The 22,267-nt window shown below is 36.6% G+C and overlaps 2 protein-coding genes across 9 annotated transcripts in view; one reads left to right on the top strand and one right to left on the bottom strand.

Annotated features, from left to right (window-relative positions):
- The window catches only part of LRRC9 (leucine rich repeat containing 9), a 147,632-nt gene extending 133,378 nt beyond the window's left edge, over positions 1–14,254 (top strand). For 5 of the 8 annotated variants that reach the window (XM_050797774.1, XM_050797775.1, XM_050797770.1 and 2 more), the window contains 4 exons: positions 218–358; positions 4,980–5,124; positions 9,462–9,630; positions 10,747–11,812. In XM_050797774.1, coding sequence (XP_050653731.1) covers positions 218–358; positions 4,980–5,124; positions 9,462–9,630; positions 10,747–10,786 — 495 coding nt within the window. In that variant the 3' untranslated portion in view covers positions 10,787–11,812. Of the gene's footprint in view, positions 1–217; positions 359–4,979; positions 5,125–9,461; positions 9,631–10,746 lie in introns of those variants that run through there. The other 3 variants (XM_050797772.1, XM_050797776.1, XM_050797778.1) reach the window with 3 other exon arrangements.
- LOC126958986 (uncharacterized) overlaps positions 3,783–22,267 on the bottom strand; it is a 38,636-nt gene continuing 20,151 nt past the window's right edge. The window contains exon 2 of the mRNA XM_050797820.1: positions 3,783–4,754. Coding sequence (XP_050653777.1) covers positions 4,734–4,754 — 21 coding nt within the window. The 3' untranslated portion in view covers positions 3,783–4,733. The remainder of the gene's footprint in view (positions 4,755–22,267) is intronic.

The following is a 22,267-nucleotide window of genomic DNA, read 5'->3' as shown; positions in this document are numbered from 1 at the left end:
AAATGGTAGTCATAATTTAAAAAAGAATTATTTATTTGACATAATAGGAAATTGAGTAATTTTTCAAAAAGGTAGCTCATTATCTGTAGTATCTATTACTATAAGTTAGCTATTATTTGTCCTCTTTGTTGCCTATGTTAAATTTCCTTCTCTATACAGGTTAATCTTTGAAATAAAAGTTTTGTGGGAATAAATTGTTATGTTTAACTTTTTTCAGATTTGTAGAAAAATGCTACATCGCCACATGCTCATATTTCGACTGCCTAACTTACAGATGTTAGATGGAAGTCCTGTGAATTCAGATGATAGGGCAAAAGCTGAATTTCACCTCGCTGAACTACAAGCAAAGAAAAATTCGGTAATAATTATATTATTTACAATTTTCCTTCTGAAGCACATTAATTATTAGTAAATGAACATTTTATTATATCTTTTGATTCAAATGTTTAAACCTATGGTGTTTTTGATGAGGATGATCTTAGTATCTATTTAGTGATTACTATCAAAGGCAGCTTGATTTGGTGAATAGAGCATGCGTGCACACACACATACACACACATACATATATAAGTCAGGGAACATCCTTTTCTTAATAGCATACTTCATACTCTGACATAAGGGAAGTTATTTAATATTTGTATGCTCAATATGTCAGATGAGGCTAGAACATAGGAAACTATAACATATCACTTTCATAAATAGAAACTAACAATAAAACTATTTCCATTTAGGCACACAGAAAGGGAAGGAAGGAATTCTGAACTCAACTCTCTGGATTGTGTAGTTTATCTAAGAAAGGAGATGTGTCCCTTTATCTGTGTGTTTTGTCAGGATAATTGGGCTTTTTACTCAGGAGCCCTAAAATGTATCTGATCATGGTAGGAAAGAGATTAAAAGAGAGAAGAAATAATAAAAGCATGTCATTTGAAAATTCCGTCTTTGACCACCTAGTTTCTTCATGACCATCTTCTAAAAACTAAATTTAACACAGAAAATCTATGGTTTTTGAACAGAGAGGTCACATTGTTAGAATGCTGTGGTTTGAGAAAAAAAGAGGCTGGAAGGGGAAGGGAAACCAGCCAAGAGAGATGTTATGAAGACCTGGACCACAGTAGAGAATATAAATGAATCTCTGATGTAAGTGAAAACCAGAAACCAAGGACATTAGAGTCCATGAACAGAGGTGACTTTAAAAACATTATACTGAATAGGAAAGAGCTAGGACTACCATACATGCTCTAACGGACTTTCACTGAACTCACCAGATTAATTCCAGTGACACTCCCAATTCTAGAACACACTCAACTTTTGATACTTGAGGCTCCTCTCTAGTCCACTTCTGCCTTCAGCAGTACATTCATATACTTATCAAGAGCTAACTGTATGTCAGTTCTTTTTATTTTAAACAAACACAGGAACTCTAAGTGCAAATTTTAAATTATTATTTCTATTTGTCTATGAAAACCAAATGGAATACTTTGGAAAGTCTGGATAAAGAGCACTCTCTGTCTCCTCACCCCTTCCAACACCCTCCCCCATAGGATCAAATTAGATGTGGGAGAAAAAAACAAAATATGAAGAAAATGATAAAGATGCAGAGAAAACATGTAAGGAAATTATTTTTAAAAGCTAGACAAATTCAAAGTTCGGATCTTTTCCACATGTCTTTAAATTCTCACTACTTTAAAGAAACCAAAACTGGAAATTGTAGACAAAATAAGATTATGATGTTTCCAAAAACAATCACATAAAAAATACCAATCAAGGGACCCTTGCCTACAGAAAAAGCCTTGGTCCTTCATCAAAAGATTGATGAATGCATGTACTTTTACATATGTTTTTAAGATGAATATCAATTAGACAATGATTCCTCTACTTTTTTTTTTTTTTTTTTTTAGACGAAATCTCGCGCTGTTGCCCAGGCTGAAGTGCAGTGGCATGATCTTGGCTCACTATAACCTCTGCCTCCCGAGTTCAATTGATTCTCCTGCCTCAGCCTCCCGAGTAGCTGGGACTACAGGCATGTGCCACCATACCAGGCTAATTTTTGTATTTTTAGTAGAGATGAGATTTCACCATGTTGGCCAGGCTAGTGGCAAACTCCCGACCTTGGGCAGTCCACCCACCTTGACCTCCCAAAGTGCTGGGATTACAGGCTTGAGCCACTACACCCAGCCCCCTTACTTTTTTATTAACTCTTTTAAAATTAATCTTGACATTTTTTGATTAACCAAAGGGCTTCTATTATAGGTCAAAGTGGCTACAGAGACTTGTGTGACTTAAAAAGTTATACAATGTTTTAAAAAGATTATTTAGTTTAGGCAAAGGAAATTGATTCATTTATGGACTATATCTACAAATTTTTTTCTAAAAACTATGGTTTCCAAAAAGAAATTTAGCCATTGATCTATATGATGTAACAAAAAAAGTGCATCATTTAATGCCATCTACTCAAATCCTTGTCACAGGCCCCAGTCTTTCAAAAGAGAGCAAATGGTCAAATAAAATTTAGTTCAGTGATTTAAGATGATTTCTTTCCTTTTCCCTTTTTTATATTCCTGAAGCAGGTCACTTCTTGAAAAATGTATGCCACCTCTATTAGTTTCATATTGCTGCTACAACAAATTACCACAAATTTAGTGGCTTAAAATAACATACTGTCTTACAGTTTTGAAGGTCAGGAGTCTGAAAACCGGTATTAAAGGACTAAAATTAAAAATACTTGCAGGGGCCAGGCTTGGCGGCTCATGCCTATAATTCCACCACTCTGGGAAGCTGAGGCAGGTGGATCACTTGAGCCCATGAGTTCGAGTGCAGCCTGGGCAACATGGCAAAACCCTGTCTCTACAAAAAAAAAAAGAATTAGCCAGGCATGATGGCACATGTCTGTAGTACCAGCTACTCAGGAGGCTAGGGTGGGAGGATTTCTTGAGCCTGGGAGGTGATGGTTGCAGTGAGCCAAGATCGTGCCAATGCACTCCAGCCTGGGTAAAAAAGCAAGACCCTGTCTTGGGGAAAAAAAAAAAAAAAAGATTGGCAGGGCTGCATTTTTTCTGGAAGCTCTAGGAGAGAATTTACTCTTTGCCATTACCAGCATCTAGAGGCCATCCACATTCTTTGTCTTTTGGCTGTCATCCAGCAATGCCATCACTTAGACCTCTGCTTCCATGATCACTTCCCCTTCTCTCTGACCTTCTGCCTCCTTCTACCTCGATAATTCAGGATAATTTCCCCATCTCAAAACCCTTAATCACACCTGCAAAGTACTTTGCCATGTAAGGCAAGGTTCACAGGTTTTGGGAATTAGGATGTAGATATGTTTGGGGGAGGGGCATTATTCTTCCTGCCATACCACTTATGTGAGGGCTCCAGTGAAAGACCTACGAAATTACCATATAAAAATTCATAAATTCTGTTTTAAGGTAATGCAGGCTAAATTGAAAAGACATAAAATAACCACTTAGAACTTTGACGATCGCAGTTTTCATATAAAATTCTTTAAACGTTGGTTTAATTTAGCATTTAATTTGGCATAACTCAAAATTCAACCAATAATTAATACTTTACTAAGGGGTTTGTTTGTTGGCTGTTCTTTTCTATTTATCATATAGTGAACTAAATATTCCCCTTACAGTACTATGATGTCATCTTCAGTTATTCTAGATACATATTCTTGCTATTTAAATCAGTGCTATACATAGGAATTTAACCATCTTTCCACTTAGTTATTCTGTATATAAATACTTCATTAAAATTATTTTTTATTTGTCTATATATGGTTAGTAAAATAAAGGGGGTATTTGAAATCTTTATTTTAGAGAATTTTTTTTAGATTCAACACTAATTATTTTCAGGACTAGAACAAAATCAAGCCATTATTTCTTTTAACTAGCTGTTCAGGAGACTCAAGTCCAGAAAACTTCTGAAGTTTATCAGTCAAATGTGTTTGTCTTTGTCTTAGTTGCTACTGGCCTCTCTTTTTAACAGCAAATATGGAGGAAATAAATGAAATCTAAAGTTCTTTTAAACCAAAATATTTTGGGGGTTTAGTTTCAGAAGAAAATTTGACAGCATTCTAGATTAGTGATGGGAAGAAACTCCCAGAAAGGAATTCATTAGGGAATTTAGGACTGACCAGCTTTAGTAAAAGGACTAATACCTTAGCATTCATTATAAAGCAGCATTCTTGGTAACACTTACTGAAGTATGAGATTAAATAGGTAATTTTACACAAACAGAAAAGGCCTCCATCTCTAAATAAGCTGAATCGTACGTTCAGAATTCACACGTATAAACAAGGTCAGTCTTAATGAAAGCAGAGAAGGCATACATTTCTAGGGGAAGCAAGAGTCTCCTGCCTAAAATATTTTTCTCCTCTATTTGCTGATTCCTGAAATTCTTACAAAAGTCCCTTATTCCTCAGCAGGTGTGAAATGTAAATACTATTTAGAGAGTTTTACTACATTCACTAAAATTGATTATCATAAGATGCTTTTCTTAACTCCCATTATATTTACTGTTTGTTCTGAAAACTAATTAACTGCAAGTCATCTGATTAGGTAATGTGAAAAATATAAAGATTTCGAAAAACAACTTTTACCTTCCAGAAATTCTATTCACACAAAAAAAGAAAAAGTATTACAATGGGGAAGTTTTAATTCTTATGTTCTTAGTTCCATACTTACCTTGTTAAGACTCTTTGGAAAGGGCGAGTTGCTGTTAAGCACTAGATTCTAATGATGGTACAATGCAGTCTGAAAAAAAAAAAAAAGAACACAAGGTTCTGAGGGAGGTTTACTCCCCAAAAAGCTCTGCTGATTTTACAGGTTTTACCTAGTACCAATTCTGAGTTTAGGCAAGCAGGTAGCTCCTGACTAAAAAAAAAACGTTGATTGTCAACTCGGACTTATTATAAGGATTAAGCCTATTGATCTGAGTTTTGGAGATGAGATGTTATTAACTTTTATTTTATTATGTAGCTTATTCCTGTTACCCACTGTCCTATGGATGGCAGATCATTTGGCCAAGTGAAAACTCCTCCCATAAAGGTAACAAATGTAATTCTGCCTAGTGGATTCAGCCATTGCTTGGGATCTGACGTCACTTTAACTCCTGAAGTTGAAGGTATTTTGACAAAGAATTTCAGATAGAATGTAAAAGAATCACTTCATTTGAAATAAAAATATCACTTTAATTTCTAATATTACTTAAAATTCCTTTTCACTTACATTTCCTAAAATTGCATGTTTGTTCAAGTTTCCTGTGGCCATTTTGATTTCAGAGATTATAGTTTTATTATTTTTAGTTTTATTATAGCTTTTTTTGTACTCAGCTACTAGTATGTTGTGACTAAACATTTGCTTACTTGCAATGTGAACTTTGTGATACTTGAACAGTTATTTCCTGACATATCTTTCCAAAGCTTTTATTTCATTTCATGGATGTCAAAGCAAACAACTACTAAAAGCAGTTCATTAGTGCATCCTGCTAAAAGTGGAAATCAGAGGTGTAAAAGCATAACAGAATCCTGGGGTACAAAGGATATTTTGCAGAGAGATCTCACTTTCCTCTTGAAATCATAAGAAAATATTCATTAAGCAAATACTAGAGAAGAGCTTCAAGAGGTGGAGTTTTAAAACAGGGAGTATATTAAAAGAACAAGCATGGAAGCAGTTTATTCTCCTGTATAAGTTTTAGTTCAAGTTTAGAATAAGCCTGTTCCCTAATTCCACATCTTTTCTGGTTATCATTTTGGCAAAATTGGGGGTAACTACTCCTTCTCTGAGGGCTTACCTCTTCCATTCCTTCTGACTTCTCATTTGACCTCAGACCACTCTTAGACAATAAAACTGAACATCACAATAATTATAAAATGATCTAAGAGCCTACTATAAAAAATAGCAGATTGTTCCATGTGTTTAAAGTTTTTTAAAGAAACCCAGTGAAAAACAAACCAGCATAATTTACTCCATTAAGATGTTATATTTTGTCTCATTTTTCATACTTATATGTCATTATGACTTCCAGGTTTTAATAACAATGAAGATTGTTATGCTTTTGTCTACAACAAAGATTGTTATGCTTTTGTCTACAGTAAAATTGGGCATACCAAATTGTTATTACCTCGTTAACAGAACAAAGTCATCTTCAGGAATGTCATTATCTTTTTATATTTTTTAATAGTTTAACCCTGAATTCATCTTCATAACTTACTTCTCAGATACTAACTTACTTCTCAGGTAAAAGCATACTTTGTCTTACTGCATTTCACAGATACTGAGTTTTTTACAAATTGTAGGTTTGTGACAACCCTGCATCAAGCAAGTCTATTGATGCCATGTTTTCAACAACATGTGCTCACTTTGTGTCTTTATCACATTTTGGTAATTCTCTTACTATTTCAAACTTTTTCATTATTATTATATTTGTTATGGTGATCTGTGATCAGTAATCTTTTTAAGTCAATTAATAACCCTATAATGACCTCTAAGGAAGGAAGAATCTCACATCTCTCACTTTAAATCAAAAGCTAGAAATGATTAAGCTTAGTGAGGAAGCCATGTTGAAAGCCAAGACAGGTTGAAAGTTAGGCCTTTTGTATCAAATAGATAGCCAAGCTGTGAATGCAAAGGAAAAATTCTTGAAGGAAATTAAAAATGCGACTCCAAGGAACACATGGATGATAAGAGATTGAAACAATCTTATTGCTTATATGGATAAAGTGGTCTGGATAAGATATCAACCAGCCACAACATTCCCTTAAGCCAAAGCCTAATCCAGAGACCCTAAATCTCTTCAAGTCTATGAAGGCTGAAAGTGGTGAGAAAGCTGCAGAAGAGACGTCTGAAGCTAGCAAAGGCTGCTTCATGAGGTTTAAGGAAAGAATCATGAACTATTGTATCAGACAACATAAAAGTGTAAGGTGAAGCAGCAAGTGCTGATATAGAAGCGGCTGCAAGTTATCCAGAAGATCTAGCTAGGATCATTGATGAAAGTGGCTACACTAAAAAAGAGATTTTCAATGTAAATGAAACAGCTTTACAGAAGAAGATGCCATCTAGGACCTTCATAGCTAGAAAGGAGAAGTCAATGTCTGGCTTCAAAGCTTCAAAGGACAGTCTGACTGTCTTGTTAGGGGCTAGTGCAGCTGGTGACTTTAAGTTGAATACATTGCTCAACTTAAATAAACCATTGCTCAACCATTGTAAAACTCCTAGGGCTCTTAAGAATTATGTTAAATCTACTGTGTCTATGCTCTATCAATCTATGCTCTATCAATGTACAAAGCTTGAATAACAGCACATCTGTTTACAGCATGGTTTACTAAGTATTTTAGCTGACTATGGAGACCTAGTGCTGAGAAAAAGATTGCTTTCCGAAGACTACTGCTCACTGACAATGCACCTAGTCACCTACTAACTCTGATGGAGAAGTACAAAGAGATGAATGTTGTTTTCATGCCTGCTAACACAACATCCATACTGCAGCCAATGGATCAAGGAGTAATTTCAAGTATTATGATTTAAGAAATATATTTTGTAAGGCTGTTCTAACTACCATAGATAGTGATTCCTGGCCGGGAGTGGTGGCTCACGCTTGCAATCCCAGCACTTTGGGAGACCGAGGCAGATCACAAGGTCAGGAGATCGAGACCATCCTGGCTAACACGGTGAAACCCCATCTCTACTAAAAATACAAAAAAATTAGCCAGGCGAGGTGGTGGGCGCCTGTAGTCCCAGCTACTCGGGAGGCTGAGGCAGAAGAATGGCGTGAACCCAGAAGGCAGAGCTTGCAGTGAGCCGAGATCGCGCCACTGCACTCCAGCCTGGGCGACAGAGCAAGACTCTGTCTCAAAAAATAAAATAAAATAAAATAAAACAAAATAAAATAGTGATTCCTCTGATGGATATGGGCAAAGTAAATTGAAGACCTTCTGGAAAGGATTCACCATTTTAGACGCCATTAAAAACATTTTTAATTCATGAGAGGAGGTCAAAATAGCAACCCTAATGGGAGTTTGGATGACTTTGAGGGGTTCAGGACTTCAGTGAAGGAAGTAACTGCAGATGTGTGGAAACAGCAAGAGAACTAGAAGTGGAGCCTGAAGATGTGACTGAATTGCTGCAATCTCATGATCAAACTTGAATGGATGAGGAGTTGCTTCTTATGGATGAGCAAAGAAAGTGGTTTCTTGAGATGGAATTTACTCCTGGTGAAATGCTGTGAACACTGTAGAAATGACAACAAAGGATTTAGAATATTACAAACTTAGTTGATGGAGCAGTGGCAGAGTTTGAGAGAACTGACTCCAATTTTGAAAGAACTACTGTGGGGAAAGTGCTATCAAACATCACGTTGTAGACAGAAATCTTTCATGAAGGGAAGACTTGATCTATGCAGCAAACTCCATTGTTGTATTATGTTAAGAAATTGCCACAGTCATCCCAGCCTTCAGCAGCCACCACCCTGATTGGTCAGCAGCCAACAACACTGAGACAAGACGCTCCAACAGCAAAAGGATTGCAACTCGCTGAAGGTTCACATGTTCATTAGCATTTTTTAGCAATAAAGTTTTTTTTTTTTTTTTTTTTTTTTTTGAGACGGAGTCTCGCTCTGCCGCCCAGGCTGGAGTGCTGTGGCCGGATCTCAGCTCACTGCAGGCTCCGCCTCCCGGGTTCACGCAATTCTCCTGCCTCAGCCTCCCCAGTAGCTGGGACTACAGGCGCCCGCCACCTCGCCCGGCTAGTTTTTTTTTTTTTTGTATTTTTTTAGTAGAGACGGGGTTTCACCGTGTCAGCCAGGATGGTCTCGATCTCCTGACCTCGTGATCCGCCCGCCTCGGCCTCCCAAAGTGCTGGGATTACAGGCTTGAGCCACCGCGCCCGGCCGCAATAAAGTATTTTTAAATTAAGGTATGTACAGTGTTTTTTTAAAACATAATGCTTCTGCACACTTAATAGACTACACTATAGTTGTAAACATAACTTTTGTATGTCCTGGGAAACCAAAAAAATGTATGTGACTCACTTTATCGCAATGGTCTGGAACCACACCCACAGTATTTTCGAGGTATGCCTGCTACTTTCTTCAAGATTTGTTATGTGCTGAAAAAGTCCTGCAATCTCTTTCCTATTTTTTGACTGTGCTGCCCCAATTTTTAAAAGTATAATCACTTTATCTGCACATTTATTATAGCATGCAGGTCTGGATATTTATATGTTTAAAATATTATCTAGGAAAAATCAAACTGATTCACTACCTCACAGAAATTTAAGCCACATCAAGTGCTAAAAATACATCCTAATTCTATATTTTTATTTGAAATTTTAAACTCACTTTATGAAACATGTATAGCATATATTCAGCTGAAGGACAACCAAACTATATTGCTTAATGCTTATGTTAATGTTTCCCACTGTTTCATAATTTTAATTTTTCAAATTTCTAATTTCTAATTTCAGACAAAAAAAACAAGAATGCTGGGATTCTGACAAATAATCCTCGGAGCATCCATGCAGAAATAGCTTTCCAGCAACTCAGAGGGATAGGTATCTCTCCATCTGTTTTATCACATCAGAATATTGCATCTCCGACTGCACAAATATACCAGAGCAACCAAGATGAGAGAAGGTAAAGCTATTTTCTCTGTGTCTTAATATTTCTCATCATTAAAAAAGTACTCTCCATATTTGCTAGTCATGTATAAAAACAAGAAATATTGTTATGTACTCATATATTTACTCTGGGAACTAGAAAAAAACTGTCAGATAGCATAAGGCTTCTTAATTACCACATTCACCAAACCTTTCCCAAAGTCCGGTGTATTTACATAATAATTGAAAAAGGCTGAGAAATGGCTATGAAGGTCAAATAATTCAGAGTACTAGTGCTCACTAGTGAGGGAACAATGAAATAGCTACATGGGAACTACTTTAATTGTATCCTCTACCAACTCTGCTCACTGAATTTGCAAAGCAGTTCGCTTTAAACAGCAGATAAATTCAACTCTCTGAAATCGTGAAGGCTAAGAATTTTGTAAATTCTTCCAATTTTTCTTTAAAATTCCTACTTGCCTCCTTCTCCAGTCTGAATCTAGCCTTAGAGCCCAGCTCAAAGCCTAAGAACCTTGCTAGTTCTCATTAAGAATACACTCTTCTGCTCAACACTTGACTTCTTAGAGTCCACCTGTCCCCCATTTTCCTGGCATCCATGCTCCTGCTCATCTGTTAAAATGACCTACTCCAGCAGCAGATCTAGCTCTTGCTGCACTGACTCTTCCTGATGTAATCAGCCATGTCCCACTGAGTCCACAGTTTTTGTTTGTTTGTTTGTTTGTTTGTTTTGAGACAGAGTTTCACTCTTGTTTTCCAGGCTGGAGTACAATGGCACAATCTTGGCTCACTGCAACCTCCACCTCTTGGGTTCAAGCAATTCTCCTGCCTCAGCCTCCTGAGTAGCCGGGATTACAGGCATGTGCTGCCATGCCCGGCCAATTTTTAGTAGAGACAGGGTTTCACCATGTTGGCCAGGCTGGTCTTGAACTCCTGACCTCAGGTGATCCACCTGCCTCAGTCTCCCAAAGTGCTGGGATTACAGGCGTGAGCCACCACTGGGATCATTTTATCTTTTTGAAATTGCACACATCTAAAATACAGAAATTATTTATTGCAGAATTACCTTAAGTTAGCTGATCCATTACAAAATTAAGTCACCACTATTCGACTAATTAAATCTTACTTCTTGCAGAATTTCTGGGAGCAACTTTCCAAGATCAAATCGAATGTAACTGCCTAAAGAGAAATGAGCATACACCAAGAAACTTAACTGTTTAGTAGTTGTACAAAAACTAGCTGACAGTGGTCAGTTAAAAAAAGAAAAAAAAGATAATCATGTTACTTAAGTTACTGAAGCACTTCAGTTCCATATGAAGATAATCTATTACCCTTCATGAACTTGATTTAATATCACCTCTCTTAAACTTTCTTTATGGTTATCTTCAGTTATTTGTTTAAATTTCTATATCATAAAAATCATGAACTATTACATCAGACAACAATCTGAAAAGATAAAAGTGACATGAAACAAAGTCCAGAGAACTGAATGCTTAGTTCTGGTATTAGAAACATTTAGTCATGAAACGTCATTATGGCATGTCATAGGAAGATACTAAGAAAAGATAACTTTAGGAAATAGGCATACTTTCATTTGTAGAGTATCTATTCATTTGCGATTACATAAAACTAAAGCACATTTCTTACCAAACACAACTATTACTAAAGCAAGATGAGTTTTGCTAGTTGAACTACAGATTGGTTTTTAGGACTGTATTTTTTTTTTAAAAATACCCTCAAACCAGATCCGCCCTCAAAACTGTTTAGAGATGCAAATTGTGGGCATCAATAGTAGTTTCTAAATGTGGCTAACTATGGGTGCAACCAGTCCTTCATGCTCTAAGAATAAAAAAAGAGCCCGATTTCATATACAAATCACTAATTACACCTACAGTGATATAATTTTACAAGTAGTTTCAGGTTGAAGAGAACACGTATCCAAACTGAGTGGACACATTTAAAAATATGACCTTCGATAATTATATTTCACCAAAAAGAACTTTTCTAAACTATTACATTGCTTAGTACTAGGACATATCACAAATTAATCAAATGTGGTTATGAATTTGTTCGTTACAGTTATTTAAATTGATAACCAAATTGCCAGTCATATTTTGATGTAAATGAGCTCCATGATTCATGAAGTATTCTATTTAAAATGTTAAAGTTATTGGTTCAACAGTACATGTAGTTTCATAATATTTTATACTTTTCTTACACGAAAATAAATTACTTTAACTAAAATATGTAGACTTTATAATCTGTCTGGAAATAGTTTTAAAGGTATTTTGGAGATGATATAATTCCAATGTCTATGCAACAATTTTGTATTTTTATTTTTTAAATGTTGTATGTCTATAATTTAATCATGTAATATTTAAAATTTCAAACCTAATTACAGATTGATTTTGCTCTTCGTAATGTGTGGTTTTTAAACAACTATTACACTTAGATGGAAATAGGATCTTTTGTTTAAAAACAACTGTGCAGTTCTTAAGATGTCCAGAAGATGTCTTTGTTGCCCTTTAGTTTTGACAACTGCTTTCATTACAGTGTTGTGACAGTCTACTCTTCACTATTTATTACTAAATTGGCACATCTGTTTTTTCTTTTATGATCACATATACATTAAATGCTGAAAATATGTTACTTTTATAATGGAAAGTGTCTTAAAATAACTAAGTGGGAAAATAAATGTAATAGGTTTCACTGCAGAAAAATGTTCAGAATAGAAATACATAAAGCAGAAAAAACATAACTTACACTGTATTCACTTACCATTTTGGCATATTTTCTCTTAGCCATATTTCCTATGGACTTTTAATATATTTGAGATCTTCATGTGATTTTTATGTACACATTGTTAAATTTTGAGCTATTTATAATTCTTATAAATTGTTAATTAAATTTCATCTGAGCGGGGTGTGGTGGCTCACACCTGTAATCCCACACTTTGGGAGGCCGAGGCAGGCAGGCAGATCACAAAGTCAGAAGTTCAAGATCAGCCTGGCCAATATGGTGAAACCCCATCTCTACTAAAAATACAAAAATTAGCCAGGCATGGTGGTGCGCGCCTGTAGTCCCAGCTACTAGGGAGGCTGAGGCAGACGAATTGAGCGAGACTCCATCTCAAAAAAAAAAGAAAATTCATCTAAATTTCTGAGTAGCTGGGATTATACCACCATGTCAGATGCAGTGGCTCACGCCTGTAATCCCAGCACTTTGGGAGGCCAAGGCGGGCGGATCACCTGAGGTCAGGAGTTCAAGACCAGCCTGGCCAACAAGGCAAAGTCCCATCTCTACGAAAAATACAAAAATTAACTTGGAATGGTGGCACACACCTGTAATCCCAGCTACTCAGGAGGCTAAGGCAGGAGAATTCCTTGAACCAGGGAGGCACAGATTGCAGTGAGCTGAGATGGCACCACTGCACTCCAGCCTGGGTGACAGAGCGAGACTCCATCTCAAAAAAAAAAAAAAAAAGAAAAAGAAACTGTAAAAGACTGTAAACTATTCATCAAGGTATTTAACTTAGATAAAATGTATAATTTATCTAGTAAAGTTATTATGTCTTTGCTCCCAGCAAATGTCTTTATTTTGCAAGTAGTCAAATGTATGATTATATAACTTGTTTTCATTAAAGACAATTCCACAAACAACCTGGTAATCTAGAAATTAAGGCACTTTATAGATTAGAAGCCTCCAAAGCTGAACTGAATATAGACAGTGTCAAATTAGTCTGATTTCTATACATAAAATTAACCACGATTAATTGTCCAATATGAACTTTATTATTTACTTCTCTTTTTAAAAAATGTTTTATACAGATGGGGTCTCACTATGTTGCCCAGGCTGGTCTCAAACTCCTGGCTTCATGCAATCCTCCTACCTCAGCTCCCGCAAAGCGCTGGGATTATAGGCATGAGCCACCATGCCCGGCCATTTACTTCTAATTTTTCTAGTCTTAGATTTTTCTGACTATTGACACAAAATTAACTGATTGTAAATATATTTTTGCCTAGAATATCCAGTGTGCATTATGTACGTGTGTTTGCAGGCACTCCTGACTAGTTTACAAATAACCCTTATATTTAAGTAACATGCCATTTCACTCTTTATAAGCTATCGTACATTATGAAAAGTGTTTAATGTTTTAAAACATTACGTCTCACTCTTAGTCATGCTCTAGGCTCTTGGCTTCAATTAAATATTACTTACATAAAGGGAGGTAAGATTATTATAATATTATATTAGTAGAAGCAAGCACTTAGGGCCAAATTCCTTTGGTTATTCAGTGAAGCTAACCAAATCATGTTGGTTACAGGCTAGAAACTGGCTGGTTTTTCTGATGCCTTGTTATAAAACTTAGAGCTTCTAGACCACCTGCAAGTGCTAACTACTTGTTCATTTTTCTACATTTTTCTCCCTTCTCCATTATTGAAGTAGTTTTGAAGAAAAACCTGTGCTGAATTGTGATTTAAATTGTCAGTTGCCTTTTAGAACTACTAGGTCAGTAAGAAATACCACAGCTATTTTATTAGTAATATTATTTCTACAAGTTTTTATATTACAAATATATAAATTATACCATTCTACTATTACTGTTTTTCTTTCCATTGTGAATAAAATTGTTTTGTAAACTACTCAAAAGATATTTCCCAGACTTAATTTATGCACTTTTATCTTAAGATTTTTGTTTTGGTAATGATTTTTCCTAAAAATTAAGATAAAATGAATGATTTAATAGCAAAGACATACAATGTAATATAAAAATAGAATAGCGTATTCAAAGGAACTTAGAAGTAGCTTTGAAGGTATTAGTTAGCTGAAGTCAAATTATTTATCTTTTATATTTTATTAAGCACTACCTCAACTATATGCTCTTTTAGGTAAATCAAAAAGCGAGTTTATCAACACTGTCATTTTCCATATAAGATTCCATAGATTCTGAAATGCTAAATTTTAAACTAGAACAGATTTTTTCTAATATTTAAAATAACAGTATTTCTACATGCTCTGAATAAAAATCCATTGAGATAACATAGTCTGTCTTTTCAAAATAGTTACATTTTGATCAAACATTAAAATAGAAATGGATGCGAAGAATTTTTAACAAATAGCATTCTATATTTTCATTTGGTTTTTAATTTTATAATTGTAATTGACTTCTAAATGTTTAAAAATATTTTATACCAGCAGTTAATTTTAAACATTATAAATAGGAAAAGAATTAGTGATAATCTTACTATTGTTGTAAACCACAAAAATAACAATGACTATAGTTTAAATAGAAAAAAGATATGGTGATATGATTTTCGTTTGTTTGTTTCCAGTGGGGTTGGAGTGATTTAAAAGCTGTAGATTTTAATCAAGAGCTGCACGTTTTTCTTCTTGCTTATTGTAGAACATTATTTTTTCTAGAAAATGTTTTCAGTAATTTTCGTGCTTTGGCTCTACTATTTCTTCCATCTTTAATTATAGCATAGCTCTTCCTCTCCCTTCCCTCTCAGAATGTTTTACAAGTGTGTCTCTCAAAGAACAACCAAAAAAGACTAATCAGCAAAAAAAAAAAAAAATATGTGTATATATATATATATATAAAAAACATTTTAAAGTTTCTAATTATTTCTTATTCTCCTATCAATTTGGTTTAAAACAGGTATTTACAAACACTGGTAGCCTACTTTCCTATGGCCTTTGATTTTATATGAAGTGCTTTAAAAGAGTTCAATCAACCTTAATGGTGCATTTTTAGTTAAGGAAATAGAATGGGGATAAGTCAATTTGAGCTCCCAGACAAACAAATGTCTTCAGAAAGACTCAGGCATAAATGGGTTTAGAAATCAGAGTACAAGTAAAATGCAGTGAGCAGAGCACTCAGGGAAGCCAGATACAATGGAAAGAGTAAAATACTGCAGAGCTTTTTAAGGTTCATACAATTGGAACAATGGACTTGATCCAGCCATCTATGTTAAACTGTTAAAAGATAGGTGAAAAAGCAAGCTGGAATTCTATAAAGAGTGTTGAATGGGGAGCTTTAAATCTAAAGAGAATGAATACAGTCATTCAATAGGATGGCAATGAAGTCAAAATTGGCATATTTCCCTGGTTACCTTGTGAAGGACTCTGTTCTGTTTTAGGTATTAAGCCATGATTAGCAACAAAGCAGTATTTACACTGCCACAATTGGGTTTTTTAAACAGCACAGTATAAATATGTGAATTTTACAAACATACACATATATACATGGAAGTAGAAATACATGTAGATCTCACGTAGTTGTAACAACTTAATATTCTAGTCTATAGCAATCAGTACACTATATGAAACTTCCTGCCATTTAGGAAAAAAAAAAGGCTAGTTTAGGTTTAGTGGCAAAGGTGCAAATGTACAAATAGATAAAATGGTTTAATTTTTTAATTAGCTGTAATCAATCAGGCTTATTTTATACATTTTGGGGAAATTGTTCTTAAATGCATTGATGTATTTTCCTGCTTTAACAAATAGAATACATTAAACAAAATTTTATTTTCAATGATTTATAGTGTATAGAATGTGTTCTGAACTTCTGCTATAACCTTGGCAGTTGCTTAAGGCCAAATTCCCTTTTACGTACTTTTTTTGTGTGTCCCTTCAATTATTATGATGCTGAAATAACTTTTTTAGTTAGTTGAAGATTCCAACATTAATGGAGCCATTACTATATTGTTAAATTATGTTTTGAATGAAGATATGATTATATTTATGGAAACATGCTAAACTCTATACATTGAAATGATACAATAAAACTAAAGCCCAAACATGTGTTAATGCTAACACATTGGGCAGTTGTTAACTCACAAGAAGTATAACTATGAGAATGTCAGTCACATAATTGTCATCCTTTAATAGTTCAATTATGGGCCGGGCGCCATGACTCAGGCCTGTAATCCCAGCACTTCAAGAGGCCAAGGCGGGCAGATCACTTGAGGAGTTCAAGACTAGCCTGGCCAACATGGCAAAACCCCATCTGTACTAAAAATACAAAAATTAGCTGGGCATTGTGGTGGGTAGGCACCTGTAATCCCAGCTACTCAGGAAGCTGAGGCAGGAGAATTGCTAGCTCAGGAGGTGGAGGTTGCAGTGAGCCGAGATCGAGCCACTGCACTCCAGCCTGGGCAAGACAGAGCAAGATTCCATCACAAAAAAAGATAACATAAAACAAAGAATGAAAAAGTCTTCAGAAACATGTCACATAACCTCAATGAAGGAGGCCAGACATAAGAAAAACTACAGCCAGAAATATAATCAACTGCACTTTTTCTGAAATACAATTTGCTAGATAGCCTCCATTTGTCCTTCCAGATCTACTCTCCACCTTTCTCCTCCTGCTCGGTGACTCTAAAGACTCACCTCTAAGGACAACATCACTTAGGGTCATTTGTCCCTCTAGCTGGCAGTTGGCTGTAGCCAATCAAGACACTAGAAGTAGATTGAACAGTAAAAGAGTGAGATTTGGGCTTTAGTAGCAGCTGTATTCTACAAGAACTCTAGCTTCTATTGGGCTTTCCTAAAGTATCTTGGTTCTGGTGAACTCTCTCTTACACCTTCAGGCCTACAGGCATTGCAAGTTCAGATGCTTCACCTGTCAGGGCATGGTGGCTCACAGCTGTAATCTCAGCACTTTAGGAGGCCAAGGCAGGCGTGTCACTTGAGGCCAGGCGTTCGAGAATGGCCTGGCAAACATGAAACCCCAACTCTACCAAAAATACAAAAATTAGCCAGGTGACAGAGCGAGACTCTGTCTCAAAAAATAAAAAATAAAATGCTTCACTAATCCTGGTCTGTTTCCTTAATTCTATCCACACTTTTGAAGTAGTCTAGTCCCTTCACTAAACTCCTCAATGGCCCCATTTGACTCCGCCACTTGTTTCCTGTTGATACCCTTGTACATACAAAACCTATATGATACAAATGTATGATACTGGGGAATTATATTTTAAATTAAAATGGAAAAACTAGCAATGTAAAACTGAAATGTCTAATTGTTTTCTTTTATAATCCATTAGTCTTCTGGTTTAGGCCTAGACACCTGACACCTCTTTCTTTTACAGCAAGATGTTAACGACAGGTTAGAGTTGTGATGTGCAACATGGAAACAGACTTGAATTGCGGGAGCTATATTTTTAGTTTCATAAAAAAGCAAAGCAAAACAAAACAACTGGGATTGAGAGAGTTCTAGTTTATCGTTGCTTAGATAGCACTCCCTATACCTGGCTATGGGACAAGAAGATTTATTCTGAACAAAGAGAAGAGTGGGATTAGAACACCGGAGTTCTTTGGTCCCATCAAGAATCATACCCCACAAATAAAGAGAGATAGCTGGATTATATAACTGTGCTCTTCTCAACTGAAGTTAAATGCCATAAATAATTTAACATTTAAACACATTTTTCCTTGTAACTTTCACAGAACTTCTTGGCTGTATCTTTAATCCTACTGATCAAAAGAATTTCCTCAAGTTCACATTTATAGATGGTTTTTATGAACATAATTTTCTTCTGCATTCAATAAACATGTAAAGAATATTGATGACTATGAAAAACACCAAAGTAATAATTGCTGTGGTTAAGAATCATCTATGGATACTAAAATTAGTAGATGACAGTATAAACAGGGTATTTGCATGGTCTCTTAAGAATTTCCCTACAAGATACTTTTTAATTACAAATAGAAAATATAGTAACTGTGCAGTGGAAAAAACTGATAAACACCTTAACCAAGAGATCAAATTTAATATCACCAAAAATAAGATATATCAATATCCTGATATGATGCGCTGATAAGGGCACAAAATCATTCTGTAGTATTCCTGCCAAAAATACCACATGATCATGAGAATGAGAATGATCTGATCATGAGAAAATATCAGACAAACCAAAACTAAGAGACATTCTACATTATAATTGGCCAATAAGTCTCTAAAAGGATCAAGGGCATTGCATGATAAGGACTGAGGAAGTCATATTGGAAGAAACTAAGAAACATGACAACTAAGTATAATACACAAGATCTTGGATTGGATCTTGAACCAGAAAAAGGGTATTAGTGGGAAAACTGTTGAAATTCAAATAAAGTCTATAGATTTGTTAACAGTATAATTGTTAATTGCTTAGTTTCAATCATTGCTATATAAAATGTTAACATTAGGAAAAGCTGGGTGAGGAAATCACCTTTTTTTTTTTTTTTTTGAGACAGAGTCTGGCTCTGTCGCCCAGGCTGGAGTGCAGTGGCCGGATCTCAGCTCACTGTAAGCTCCGCCTCCCGGGTTTACGCCATTCTCCTGCCTCAGCCTCCCGAGTAGCTGGGACTACAGGCGCCCGCCATCTCGCCCGGCTAGTTTTTTGTATTTTTTTAGTAGAGACGGGGTTTCACCGTGTTAGCCAGCATGGTCTCGATCTCCTGACCTCATGATCCGCCCGTCTCGGCCTCCCAAAGTGCTGCGATTACAGGCGTGAGCCACCGCGCCTGGCAATCACCATATTTAAAACTTTTCTGCATGTTCAAAATTATTTCTTTAAAAACAAGAATTTAAATTTTGAAATATAAATTATTGAAAGTGTTCCTGATTCAAGTTGTTATTTTACTGGTGTAGAAGCAAAACTATAGGGGAGTGAGCCCAACCATCACTTTATTTCACACATTCTTAACAAATTCTGGAAAGTCTTAGGAATCTTCCATATTTTATTTTCAAATCACAATCTAAAAGTAATACGTTAGTTTACTTTAAAAATACACAATCCTTTTATAAGTAAGAACTTAACTCATTTTGAAGCCATCATATCTTGAAAATAACTAAGTAGGAATTTTTGTAAGAAAACCACTTTATTCAGGCAATTAGAATGAGTGTAACAATATGATAAAAACTGTATAATTATTAAATAAAATATGTATTGCATTAGGACCACTATTTTTGTTCCAAATTGTTACTAGTTGAACTAAACTTTTATTAGTTGAACTAAAAATTTACAAAGTAGTCCTAAAACACAAAATAAACTGTTTTATCTAGAAAGATGGTAAATTACTTAGAGATAGTCAAAAGAAGTAGAAATTGTGGAGGAAAGAGCCAATTGCCTCCCGGGCCTGTTCTGTCATTCTCCCTTAGTAAAAGAACCCTGATTATTAGCTAGGAATAGTGCTTCTCTTGCAGTTAAATGTGGCCCTTTGTTTTGGCAAATGACTTATATGTGGTAGTGTCATATGGAAACTTACTGGAAGTCTTCTTAAAAAGGAAAGGAAGAAAAAGTTCCCTTCTATTCATACTGTAGCTTGGAACAAGATTATGATGGAGGAAGTCTGGCTGGACCGGGAGGAAAAAAACCTTAGAGATGACGGCATAATAAATGGGACTGTCCCACTAGTCCATAGAACCGCCATTCTAACCCTGGAATAATTAACTTATATGGCAAGAAATAAGTTTATATCTTATTAAACCATTGTTATTATGGTTTCTCTGTTACAAGAAGTACAACCTAATCCTAACTGATACAGAAATGTTCCCAGAAAAGAGATTTGAAGGACTTTGGTACTAAAATTATAGCAGAAAGATACAACTTAATAAGAAATGAAAAAGCAAAGAACAAAAGTAGATTTTATGGAAGAGCATAAACTAGATAATGGCAAAATGAAGGCAGCAATTAGTTCTGAATGAATCATAAAAGAAAGTCACTGGAAGTGGTTTAATGTCAGTATAAAAAGGGGGTCATGAAAGAATAAACTCTAGAATTTGAAGCTGTTAAATACATTTAAGATGAAAAAGAAATCATACTTATATTCACCAATTATTAGCATCTTAAAGAAAATAATTGTACCTCAAAATATCTTGGCTAAAAATTATTAGCGGAGTGTATCACACAGTGATTTTTGTTGCAGCAAAAGAAATTACTCTGGGATATAGCTCATATGATACTTCACAGAACAGAAAGGCTGGGAAACCAGGCTCATAGAATGAGAACAAGGGGACCGTAGCGGCCAATACCCCAGATAGTATCATGCCACAGGATCACCTTAATTATGGCGCCAGTGCCATGCTACTGCCCCAGGCATGGGTGCCACTAGATGAGTGCAATAAGGCCTTGATGTTCCTGTTGCCATCAAAATGAATTCTAAATATTCCTGCTTCTTTGCTTCCCATGTTCTACATTGAAAGGCCCAGGAATAAGATGGCTAAACTTAGGTTGCCCGCCACAACTTTAGTTATTAAAGAAAAGCAGGGGGTGGCTGGAAAGATGGCCAAATAGGAACAGCTCCAGTCTGTAGCTCCCAGCAAGATCAACACAGAAAGTGGGTGATTACTGCATTTCCAACTGAGGTACCTGGCTCATCTCACTGGGACTAGTTAGACAGTGTATGCAGTCATGGAAGGCAAGCAGAAGCAGGGTGGGGTGTTGCCTCACCCGGGAAGCACAGGGGTCAGGGAACTCCCTCCCCTAGCCAAGGGAAGCCTTGAGGGACTGTGCCTTGAGGAACGGTGCATTCCAGCTTAGATACAGGCCTTTTCCACAGTCTTTGCAACCTGCAGACCAGGAGATTCCCTTGGGTGTCTATGCCACCAGGGCCCTGGCTTTCAAGCACAAAACTGGGAGGCTGTTTGGGCAGACACCTAGCTAGCTGCAGGAGTTATTTTTTCATACCCCAGTGGTGCCTGGAATGAGAGCAAGACAGAACCGTTCACTTCCCTGGAAAGGGGGCTGAAGCCAGGGAGCCAAAGCCAGGGAGCCAAGTGGTCTAGCTCAGTGGATTCCACCCTGATGAATCCCAGCAAGTTAAGATCCACTGGCTTAAAATTCTCGCTGCCAGCGCAGCAATCTAAAGTCAACCTGGGACACTCGAGCTTGGTGGGGAGAGTGGCGTACACCATTACTGAGGATTGAGTAGGCAGTTTTTCCCTCACAGTGTAAACAAAGCTGCCAGGAGTTCGAACTGGGCAGAGCCCACTGCAGCTCGGCAAAGCTGCTGTACCGGACTGTCTCCTCTCTGGACAGGGAATCTCTGAAAGAGAGGCAGCAGCCCCAGTCAGAGGCTTATAGATAAAACTCCCATCTCCCTGGGAGAGTGTACCTGGGGGAAGGGGCGACAGTGGGCGCAGCTTCAGCAGACTTAAACATTCCTGCCTGCTGGCTCTGAAGAGAGCAGCAGATCTCCCAGGATGGTGCTCAAGCTCTGCTAAGGGGACAGACTGCTTCCTCAAGTGGGTCCCTGACCCCTGTGCTTCCTGACTGGGAGACACTTCCCAGCAGGGGTAGACAGACACCCCATACAGGAGAGCTCTGGCTGGCATCTGGCGGGTGCCCCTCTGGGATGAAGCCTCCAAAGAAAGGAACATGCAGCAATCTTTGCTGTTCTGCAGCCTCCGCTGGTGATACCCAGGCAAACAGGGTCTGCAGTGGACCTCCAGCAAACTCCAGCAGACCTGCAGCAGAGGGGTGTGACTGTTAGAAGGAAAACTAACAAACAAACAGGAATAGCATCATCATCAACAAAAAGAAACTCCCTCTGAAGGTTACCAACATCAAAGACCAAAGGTAGATAAAGACCAAAGGTAGATAAATCCACGAAGATGAGGGAAAAACAGCACAAAAAGGCTGAAAATTCCCAAAACCAGAACACTTCTCCTC

This window comes from Macaca thibetana, chromosome 7 (assembly GCF_024542745.1).
Source record: "Macaca thibetana thibetana isolate TM-01 chromosome 7, ASM2454274v1, whole genome shotgun sequence".
Lineage (NCBI taxonomy): Eukaryota > Metazoa > Chordata > Mammalia > Primates > Cercopithecidae > Macaca > Macaca thibetana.
The sequence above is the reverse complement of the archived record's forward strand: the minus strand, read 5'-3'. Positions and strand labels throughout refer to the sequence as shown.